The sequence below is a fragment of the Citrus sinensis genome, chromosome 8, assembly GCF_022201045.2.
Source record: "Citrus sinensis cultivar Valencia sweet orange chromosome 8, DVS_A1.0, whole genome shotgun sequence".
In the NCBI taxonomy this organism is placed as follows: domain Eukaryota; kingdom Viridiplantae; phylum Streptophyta; class Magnoliopsida; order Sapindales; family Rutaceae; genus Citrus; species Citrus sinensis.
In genome coordinates, this window is record NC_068563.1 from 7,193,513 (window position 1) to 7,205,554 (window position 12,042).

At 30.1% G+C, this 12,042-nt stretch overlaps 1 protein-coding gene across 6 annotated transcripts in view; it reads right to left on the reverse strand.

Annotated features, from left to right (window-relative positions):
- The window catches only part of LOC107178136 (disease resistance protein UNI-like), an 82,011-nt gene that overhangs the window by 49,479 nt on the left and 20,490 nt on the right, over positions 1-12,042 (reverse strand). Inside the window, exons 1-4 of one of the 6 annotated variants that reach the window (XM_052432290.1) lie at positions 6,807-6,928; positions 6,564-6,643; positions 6,264-6,341; positions 3,073-4,798 (exon numbers count right to left, since the gene is read on the reverse strand). The exons of 2 other annotated variants lie outside the window; for them this stretch is intronic. In XM_052432290.1, the coding sequence (XP_052288250.1) occupies positions 3,073-4,789 (1,717 nt within the window). In that variant the 5' untranslated portion in view covers positions 4,790-4,798; positions 6,264-6,341; positions 6,564-6,643; positions 6,807-6,928. Of the gene's footprint in view, positions 1-3,072; positions 4,799-5,061; positions 5,208-6,263; positions 6,342-6,563; positions 6,644-6,806; positions 6,929-12,042 lie in introns of those variants that run through there. 3 more of the 6 variants (XM_052432287.1, XM_052432289.1, XM_052432288.1) reach the window with 3 other exon arrangements.

Here is a 12,042-nt window from a genome sequence, read left to right on the forward strand (position 1 = left end):
ACATTACACACTTTCTTCGCCGTCTAGAAAGGTAGAACATTTTGAAGTTCCTCAATACAAAATGCGTGCTACTACTAAATTGGCCCAATTAATGCCCATCGAAAAGGCCATCAATTTAGCCAGCACTTTTGTCAAAATTTCAAGAATTAAAGAAACAATGATCGCAAATGGAACATGTGAATTTTGAAGTTGAATAAATCTTGAGATACATACAACAAAGCCTTGAAACTTTAGTCTTCACAATTTGAGCACGCACTAAATATTAAACAAGTATAGAACAAAGCTTATTTTTAGTTTCTTGTGCGAACTGAACGCGCTGAAATGTGTTTTTTTTTTTTGGATTTTTGGAATTTTTTAAAATCATTTATGTTCGCTGCCATCTTTTTCTTCGCTGGCGTCTTCCTCGTCTGTAGTTTGCTGTGCCTATATATCCAACCAATAAATTAGGCATTAAATACGAATGAATGATGAATAAAATGATAAAAAAAAAACAAACAGAGAAAATTATAATATAACACATATATATTGAAAGAGAAATTTTGATTTTAGGATAGATCAATTAGCTATCACAAACGAAAACATGAACTAATTATGTATAGAGTCAATTAATTTAAAGTTCTCAAGAATTACCTCTGCTCCAGAATTCTCAGAATCATCTTCTCCTTATGAATTTCCACGAAGCTTGGGACAATTACGAACAACAACTCTATAGGATGCAGATGGAACTGGGATCTGATAACCCGCAGGCCAAAAGTTGGTGAGGTTTGGTAAATCTCTCAGTTCCAACTCCCGAAGTTCATTCATAACAATTTCATTGTAATCCGTGACGTCTGCTCCATCTTTATGCCAGAATACTTCTTCTAATTCATCATTAGCTTCTATGAATAGGTACTTCAATTTTTGAAGACTTGGAGCTACGCTGATATGAAATAGATGCTTTAGCTTGGGGCAAAAACCGACAGTGATGCTTTTGAGTTTTGGGAAACATACAGGTTGGAGATGATCCTCATCCTCATACTCATCAATGATTTGCTCTAATCCTCGACAATTATAAATTTTCAACTCCTTCAATTGCAACAGATTTCGAGCAAGTGTTGATGAGAAGAGACGTCTCAGCATAGTGCACCCATCCACTCTTAAATAGGTAAGACTTTGCAGGCTAAAATTATGCGTGGAACCTACGTGATATAATAATACTTGCAGTTCTCGAAGATCGCGCAAGCTCAATCTCTTCAAACATGGGAATAGTTTGTTTTCTTGTCCCTCAGCGATAATAGCTTCCACTTGAAATACCACCTGTACTCCAATTTCCATAATACCCAAATATTCCAAATTTTTTAAGCTGTGCTTCAACAGTGTTGGAATCGTGTCACTCAAATGGGAACAATTGTTCACATATAGAGTATTTAAGTTCTGAGACAAATAAATAAATAACTTGATGCAATTAAAATCTATTAGCAGCTAGGATTATCACATGATAAGTGATGAACACCGCAAAAATATCATAATACATATGTAAACTAATAAAATAATTAAAAAGTAATGGATTTTAAAAAAAATTGAAATTAATTAAAAGAGATCATGTGAAGTGATATAAATGTGACATTATATTGTTTGAGAAAAATTAGTATTCTATTAATTTCTATGGATTGATAAACTAATTAATTGAATTTGAGTAATATAATATACACTTCAGTAGTGTTTGCATCAATTCTTTCTAAACCAAAATGAGATATGACTTTCATTTGAAGAATAATTTTAGGCCCTAAAATAAAGGAATTTCCTTAAGATATTTGAGCATTATTATTATCATCACCACATCCACGATCATCATCATCTCCATAGGACCAAATAATTAATGGCTGATCATAAAATTTATTGCTAAACTATCATTTCGAGTAAAATTGAAGGAAAAAAAAAACATAAACACAAACAAACATACCTCTTTGAGATACTGCAAATTGGCTTTAAGTTCAGTACTATTGATGGTCAAGTTGGGACAGTAATGAAGCCGTAACTCTTCCAATGCTGTCCAAATTGAACAATAATTTTCTGAACAGAAGCTGACGAGTTCTGGGAGACTTCGAAGTGTTAATCTTCTCAACAAGGGGAGGGCGAGCATCGTATTTCCACCTTCGACACTTATTTCCCCTTCATTGTGATCAAACTTTGCTTCGACAATACATTCCAGTCTCTCGCAATCCATTACACAAAGACTTTTAAGCTGCTCCAAACTTCGGGCTTGTGACAACGTGAAGATATATGTCAACTTGTTGCACTTTTGCACATCCAATTCTGTGAGAGTTTCGAGGCTGATCACATGTTGGGCGGGCGTCTTCCATATCCACTTCAGTTCTGGTAATTCCTGCATAAATAACTCTGCTAATCTTGAGAGCACCACAGGATTCCCACTCTTTCCATGCGGCAACTTAGAGGCGTCCATTATGCATTCTATATCCTCACATTGTTTGACAAATAGACGAGTCAACTCATTTAAGCCCCTTTCATCTATGCTTGGCACAATATTATGACAACCTATTAACCCCTTCAAACGAAGAAATTTCAGATTTTGATACAATGCTGAAAAAATAACGAGCGAGGTCGCTTCATGAGGGTAATTCTCAATGATTAAGCTCCTTGTTTCATCACCATGTTCCATGTCATGAGCAGATAATTGACCATTACTGATGACGTACCTTTGCATTTTCGGGAATGTAAAGTCTTTTGGAAGACATATAACTTGGGAGTTCAACTCAGCAAGCCTGGCATTGCTTTCTTCTGAACTCATCCCTTCAACCTCCCAATTTTTTATCCGACCATAAAATTCTTCTAATTGAGGAAATTTTTTTATCGTAATAGGAGAAACAGAACTGGTATCAATATATAGAAGTTTCAATCTACTAAGTTCATCCCCCAATTCTTCTGGAATTTCAATGGGAGATTTCTTGAGAAAAAGAATTTGAAGCCTCTTCAACTTTCCAAGGAAAGACGCATCACTCACCTCACATCGAATCAACTGCAGAACCTGGAGGTTGGTGAGGATCTGAAGCGATTTAAGTGAAAGAACTCCACCTATTATAGTGACAACTTTCAATGCTGGCATCCCTTCAAAAAAATGTTCTGGAACTTGCAATTCGTGGTCGTATTCAGGATTCTCCAATCGCAAAATATGAAGGTTAAGGCATACCAAACCACTAGGAAGCTCTTCTTTTTTATTTTCCACCAAAGCGATTCCTCTGTATTGTTCCAGGCCTTCTTTCATTGCCCGTTCTGCCAATCCAATGCCAACTTTACTAAAAAATTTCTTCTCCTCTAGAACTATTGAGCCTATCCATATGGCTACATCACGAACTATGTCATGCATTTTCACAGATCTGTCATTACCAGTGTCTAACAGCAGTGACGCAGCTTTGAGCGCGTTAATCGTTCCATGCAGTCGGCTTCTGGCGTTTTCTATTGACGGAGCACATTGATACCAAATAACCACCACTGCGTATCCAACCAAATCCTCCAAATAAATCTCATAATCTTCTGGAAACAGAGAACACAACAAGAAGCATAACTTGGACTCCTCACTATTTAAATTGTCGTAACTGAATTTAAGACAACCGTAAACGTCTTGGTCATCCTTGTCAATACCTTCTATTGCATAGAGTTTTGCTTCCTTTAGGTTATTTAGTGCTAGTTTCCATTCATCAGATCCTTTTTCTCTTAGTGCACTTCCAACAGCTTCAATAGCTAAAGGCAGCCCCTTACATTCGTCGGCAACTTGTTTTGAAACACCATCCAAGGAGGAGTCATTTACATTAATACCGGCATTCATTTTTAGTAGAGTCAATCCTTCTTCTGGTGTTATTGTACCAAGTTCAATCTGTGGGTAACAACCGAAAAAACCACAAATTGACTTTTTGCGAGTGGTTAGAAGGATTTTGCAACAATTGTCTCTATCACCAATGGGAATACCTAATTTTTTCTCCAAGTCGAGTTGTTTCCAAACATCATCAAGGATTATGAGGATTTTGCTGCTTTTACTCTCAGAAAACATCAACCGCAATCGATCTGCTCTCTCTTTTTCATCTGTCTCATATAACGCCCAGCCTAACGACTTTACCAGCTTACCTTGAACCTTTATTATATCTGGATCCTGAGACACAGTGACTATCCCAACTTCATCGAAAATCTTTTGTTGCCGAAGTTGATTGCCCACAAAATTTGCCAAGGTCGTCTTCCCTACACCACCGAGACCGTGCAATCCCACCATTTTTGTGCTCTCTTTTTTTAGTGCTTCAGTGATCTGAATGCAAGCCAACTCTGTAGCCTTGAAAGGAGAAAAACATCTCGGTATAGGCAATTCTTTGTCTGATGGTAGAGATTTAGGACGGGCAACTGTGCTGAATTTGATGCGTTCTTGTAGCAGATCGGACAACTTGCTAGTCTTCTTTGATGCTTTTCTACCCAGCCAGTATCGCCAACCCCAATTAGGACACCATCCATTAAGACAACTCTTCTTTTCATCTATCTTTGCTTTCAAATTTCGAACGTCGGCCATTTCTTTGTCTACATCCTCAAGCCATGTCTCGACATCTTTCTCGACTACTATAGCACGGTGTATTTGTCGTTCTTGTTCTACTCTTTCATTGATGCCATCTTTTTCCTTCTTCAAATTGGTTTCTTTAACCTTAAGTTCTTTATCTATGCTGTTGAAACAGAGCAGATAGCGAGCTTGGTTTATGGTTGCATCCGCCAATAATTCTCCAAGCTTTGATGCAACACCTGATAAAATTTCCATGCTATTTATCTGCAATTAACAAGTTGATCTCAGTATGCTATAAGCAAAACATCAAGGCTTGATCACAAGATCGAACGAGAACGTTTAATTGCTTTAATTTTCTTTTTTTTCGGCTTATTAACGCCATCTTTGATCAATAAGAGCAAAATGCAAAACAGAAGAGAATAAAATAAGGTTGACGTTATATATGATGGATTACATTGAAATTGGATTACTTTAGAAATTTTTAAATAAAAATATCAAACAACAAATTTTATAGAATCCGGATAAACCTAAGAGTTTGTTGTGCATTGCGAGTGAAGACAGGCAGTTGCATGGGGAATATGATAAAAGTGATGAATAACTGAAAAGCCACCCATAATAACAATTAAAAAGAGTATTAGAGATTAGAGGAGTTCAACATCCCATGCAAGCCCACTCATGAAAAAATATGAATGGTTTCAAGATGATTACTCTTTTTTTTTTTTACCTTTAATAAAGATTCTAATAAAATAATACCATAATTTCAAATAATATCTTAATTTCTTTTTCCTTTAAATGTTCATTGAACTCACATATTGGATAATTAATTTAATCATTTGTTAAATTATTTATTACCCTATCTTATTATTCGATAGATATAAATGACACCTTATTTGGTATGATAAAAAATTGGGGTAAATTTTCTTTTATTCTCAGAAGTTTGGACCTATTACTAGTTATAGTATTTGTATTTTTTAAAATTTTACCTAAACGGTCCATGTCATAACTTTTATAGCCATCGAACATGACTTTTCAAGTGTAAGATAATATTTTTGTCTGTTATAAATTAAAATTCAAATGAATCAATCATGCAACAAATGAAACGTAAATAATATTAATTAGGTTTTAATTGGAAACAAATATAAAAAAATTGATTTTTTATTAATTTATGTGAATTCTTTTAATGTTCGAATTAGAATTGAATTTGTATAAGGATAATTTATAGGGAGATAATCTGCAAAATAAGCTTATTTGTCGAATTTAAAAGAGTTATATTAGTAATCATATATTTATCAAATTTTTTTAATAAAAATTTTGTTTAAAAATTGGCCAAATGGGTTTCATGAAGAAAATAGAAGAGCATGCGCCACTTTCAATTTTTATTGTGGTTGTACAATTGAAAAGACGCATTAAATGGACCAATTTGAAATGGCAAGAGAGCATAATGGACTCATGTTGGGACTTGGATAGGAAAATTAATTTTATTTTAAAGTATGGTCAACAGTACTGACTTGGAGGTGATTGACGTTAAGTTAAATTAATGGAAACAAATGGCAAAAAAAATTTAATGAAAATTAATTAATGAAAAAACGCATTAAAAAATTAGAACTTAAGTTCTTGATCATTTTGTCCGTATGTTTTTAATCCAATGGCTCAGAATTGGCATAAAACTAGCCATTGGAAGTAAAACAAAAATCAAATTAAGGGCCTATGAAACAATAAGATCTCATACCTTCTTCGTTATATATCCTCAATTACTGCTGAAATCCCCAGTTAAGAGAGTCGCACAAGTTCGGAGAAAATTAAAAAGCTGCACATGGCAATATAAATAAATATCAGATCAAAACGACATAGGATATATCTAGCTAATTAACATCTTATATAAGTCCTTGTTCTCAGTCAAATCTTTCATCATTAGAAAAAAGAAAAAAAAAAGATTGAAATAATAACGGTATGTTTTTAATCCAACGCGCAAAATTGGAAGTAAAACAAACATCAAATTAAGAGCCTGTGAAACAATAATATCTCATACCTTCTTCCTTATATATCCTCAATTACTGATGAAAGCCCCAGTTAGAGTCGCATAATTTCCGAGAAAATTAAAAGCTGCATCTAGCAATATAAATAAACATCGGGTCAAAACAACGTAGGATATATCCAGCTAATTAACATCATACATAACTCCTTGTTCTCAGTCAAATCTTTCATTCTTAGGAGAAAAAAAAAAAGATTGAAATAATAACTGTAACTGATATAGGAAGCAAAAGTAACATACCAAAACGAGGGCAGCTAGCTCACATATCTGGTGACTTCCAAGAGCATGAAAAATGATTGAGGTTTAATAGCAAGGTCCGAGTCATGTTTCATAAGTTGCTATTCACTTCGTGGCTTCGCTTTTCTTTGTTTTTTTTCTTTTTTTTGTTTGTTTGTTTGTTTATATATATATCTTACCCCCTTTACCAAACACCATTTTAGTATTTTCTTTAGCAGTCCCTGTAATTATCTATAAATAATGAAAACTATAAGTTTTAAAAATTTTATATAATAAGCCCCAATTAAAATATAATAATTTCAAAATTCTAAAAAGTTTATTTAGCATTTTCTTCAACAATCCCTATTGTTTGCTATAAATAATAAAAACTATAAGTTTTAATACTTTTATGTAATAAACCCAATTAAAATATAATAATTTTAAAATTCTAAAACTTTATTCTCTCTATCACCTTCTCAATCAATTTTAAATTTAAGTTTCATTCTTTATAATTTTAAATTTAAGTAATAGAATAAATATTATATAATTTATTTTTTTATATCAAACAAATAATTGATCAGCTTCATACGTGGGATAAAGTATAAGTAATTTTACATAATCTCAAATTTACGTATAGAAATTTATTATTTTAAAAATATTATTTATAAACTCTATTATGAATTTAAATGACTATCCAAGCATTTATTTAATATTTATTTATTTTTCATTTTAATATTGTCAAAATTTATATAAAACCTTATCTAATTTTCTGTTACACTAAATACAAAATAGTATTATTAAAATATAATTGGATTTTTTAGTAAATGGAAGTGGAGAGTATTTTACCAAGTTAAAATAATCCATCCATATTTTAAATATATAAATATGTTCATTTACCAAATTACTTTTGATAATAAAATATTTAACGGATCAATGTGTCAAAATTTTGACATTTAATTTTTTCTTATTCTTTTAGTAAAAATAAAGAACCACATCGTTAATAATCAAATGATTACATCTAAGCCTTTACAACTCTTAGGTTGGAATAGTCTTTACAACTCTTAGTTTGAATCTAACCGTTGGATCACAAAAAGACAAAAATTAAGTATAAAAAAACAGTTGCATTGTAGCTTAATCCATATTCTATATTAGTGTGAATTGAAAGGTGGAAAGTGAAATGGTGCACGTGCCTTCTCACCTATGATGAGGGGGTAATTTTTAGAAACCTTTCGTGAGGTTTAAGGTCACTCAGATAGACTATATTTCGCTACTGCCAAATACCTCCCTGCCCATTTGTACTCAGTTTAGCATCTTTTGGATGGTTGAGGGTACTTTGGTAAAACTCACTTAAAAATAAAAAAATTCAAAGAAATTCTAAAAGAAGCTTTGTATCTGGGTTATCTTTGGAGTTGTCGTGGGAATGAATTTGAATCTAAAGATTTTCATTCTCTTATTTTATTTATTTCCCCTAGGAATGAATTTAAGCCTTATTTTTATGAGACTCATTCTTTTTAAATAAAGGTAGATATCTCCCACAGATTTGAGGTATATTTTTAAAATTAATGTTCAATATATCTGTGGATTGTATTATAAATATTTATGTCTAAAATCTCAACAGATTTCACAATATATATATAGTAATGTAATTGATGAGGGATCTGTTAAGTTATCAAATTAAGTAGGATTAGCTAAACGATAAAAAAAAAAACACATTATGATTGGAAATATGGAATTGGAATTGTGATTATAATAGGAACTTTAATTGAAATTGTAATTGTAATCGCAACTAGAATTGTAATTGCGATCAGATATGTAATTATCAATGTAATAGAAGTTGTTCTTGTAATTGTTACGGCTATTGCAATTGTTCTTGTATAATTGCAACTGTGTTTTTAATTTTAATAACAATTAATAATACAATTATAATTGTGATCATAATTGCCATTGTAATTACAATTGTATCTTTAAAAAAATTGTAAATACAGTTGCTATTCTATTTATTATTACAATTACAATTTTATTATCGTTATTCTTATTGTAATTGTTGTTAAATATTATTAAAATAACGTACAATTGTTATTGTAATTATTATTGTAATTGGGATTAAAATTGTAATTGTAACAAAGTAATTGGAATTACAATTGAAATTAAAGTTGTAATAGTTGTTTAAATTAAATTTGGAATTAATAATAAAAAATGAAATTGAAATTATTGATGTAGTTATTGTAATTGCAATTGTAATTTTAATTGTAATAAGTGCAACTGAAATTATCAATCGTAAATATAATTAAAATTGTAATTAGAATTGTTCAACAAACAATTACCGAAACATTTGTACATGTTATTTTTTATTTTTGAAAAAGAAAGAGAAGCAACAGTAACCAATTTTTTAGAGTAGTATTAATGTTGCGTTTAATTGTTAATAATCTAAATGGGTTGGAATGTGAATGAGTTAGAATGTGAATCAGCTGGAATGGAAACGGGGAATGGAAATCAGAATAAGTTGTTTACTTTAGTTGTAGAAATCAGAATCGGAATGGGCTGGAATTCTATTGATGTGTTTATTTTATTTGGGAGTAAGAATCAGAATAAGTTAAATTATTTCAAGTTACCAAAATGTTGTTAGTTAATTATAATATAGCTATTATTATTATCATCGTTGTCGTCGTCATTATCATCATTATCATTATTATTATTTGTGATTTTTATTATTATAAAAATGATTGTTAATAATAATATTATTGAAAATAATATCATTAATAATTTATTAAAATATCTTTTGTTAATTATTGTCATTTGATGGTGATGGTGGTGGTGGTGGTGGTGATGACGACGACGATGATAAATAATAATAAATAAATAAACAAACTAATAATAGTAATAATTAATATATTAATAACAATAACGACGACAACAACAATAATAGTAAATTTTATAATATAAATAATAATAAAAATAATTAATAATTATAATAATTATTATTACAATAATAAATAAATAATAGTAATAATTAATAAATTAATAACAATAACAATGATAATAATAATAATTTTATAATAATAAAATAATAAAATAATAACAACAACAACAACAATAATAATAACAACAATAACTAAATTCCATAATAATAATAATAATAAATTTTCAGTTTTTTTAATTTATATTTTTTAATTTCCAAAAAGGATATTTTGGGTATATTTAAAATACAGTAGGGATAATTTTGTTATTCTAGGAAATGAGATTTCTATTCCCAACTCCTCTTAAGGAATCGCAACTCTAGCAATCAATCTAAAATTTATGAGGGGACATGAATATGATTATTTGTTCAAACAATATTATTTTAATTTTAAAAAAAAGAAATGGGCCTCACATTATTATTTGTTCAAACAATATTATTTTAATACAAATGACCAAAATAAAATTTATAGTCACTAAAAATTTAATCACATATATATATATATATATATATTATAACATAAATATGAAAACAACATGTGAAAAAAAATACAAAGGCACCATTAAAATTGATGTACAACACTAGAATAATCTTTGTTGTAGGTCCCTTTTTTTGCATTTAAAAATTTGTAATAATTTAAATAAAACATTAGAAGTGGGTCTCACATATAGTTTATTGTATAATTTTTTCAAACAATAGTATTTTAATACAAACGACCAAAACAAACTTCATATTCACTAAAAATTAATCATATATATATATATATATTATAACATAAATATGAAGACTACGTTTGTTGTACAGCACTAGAACAATATTTGTCGTAAGTCTTTCTTTTGCATTTAAAATTTCGTAATAATTTAAATAAGACAAAAGAAGTGGGTCTCACATTAATTTATTGTATATTTTTTTAAACAATATTATTTTAATACAAACGACCAAAATAAACTTCATATTCACTAAAAAATAATCATATATATTATAACAAAAATATGAAAACAACATTTGAAAAAAATACAAAGGCAATGTACAACACTAGAACGATCTTTGCCGTAGGTCCCTTCTTTTGCATTTAAAATTTCGTAATAACGTAAATAAGACAGAAGCAATGGGTTTCGCATACAATTTATTATATAATTTTTTCAAACAATATTATTTTAATACAAATGACGAAATACAAAGACACTTTTAAATTTGTTGTAGAGCACTCGACCAATCTTTGTCGTAGGTCCCTTCTTTTGCATTTAAAATTTCATAATAATTTATATAAGACAAAAGAAATGGACCTTACACATAATTTATTGTATAATTTTTTCAAACAATATTATTTTAAAATTTCATAATAATTTATATGAGACAAAAGAAATGGGTCTCACATATAATTTAAATGAGACAATATTATTTTAATATATATGTGTATATATATATATATATATATATATATATATGTATGTATACATATTATAACATAAATATGAAAATAACATTTGAAAAAAAAATACAAAGACACCTTTAAATTTGTTGTAAAGCACTCGATCAATCTTTGTCGTAGGTCCCTTCTTCTGCATTTAAAATTTCATAATAATTTATATAAGACAAAAGAAATGGACCTTACACATAATTTATTGTATAATTTTTTTCAAACAATATTATTTTAATACAGACGACCAAGACAAATTTCATATTCACTAAAAATTAATCATATTTACATTATAACATATGGCAATTCCTAAGTTACGTTTTGTGTAACTTACGGCCTGGCAAATCTTGAGTGTTAAATGTGCTTGTATCCAATCCAACGGACGACATCAAATTTATCATAAAGTAGTAACGAATGATAACCCGATTGAACTGGTTATTTCAATTGATGGGCTACCCGTCCTTGCCTTTCTCTTAAGAATCTAAGCAGCGAAGAACTTGACTTGGAAATTGGTGAGGAAGCACTGTTAATCAGAGATGAGTCTAGAGGCGGCGACCTCCCATGCGGCGTCGGTCCGTTGAAGCTGAACGAGCCACTAATTCGCTGCCACACCGGTGCATAATTAGTTCTTGTGATTCAAGACATGAACAACTTGCTCCACCTGGATTTGCAAGTCCATCTGCATAAAATGACAAATTCGGTGGTCGATTTTGAGGAGGATGGTCTTGGTCCTCTTGGAGGAGATGAAACTTCTCTTGCTTAACATTTGGGTCTTCCTAATTTTTGTTTCTTCAGACAAATGCAAACATTTGTGATTCATTTCACTGAGACCCACTAGAAAGTCCTCAAATCTCTAATACCCGTTTCTTTAGGAAGATCTTTCA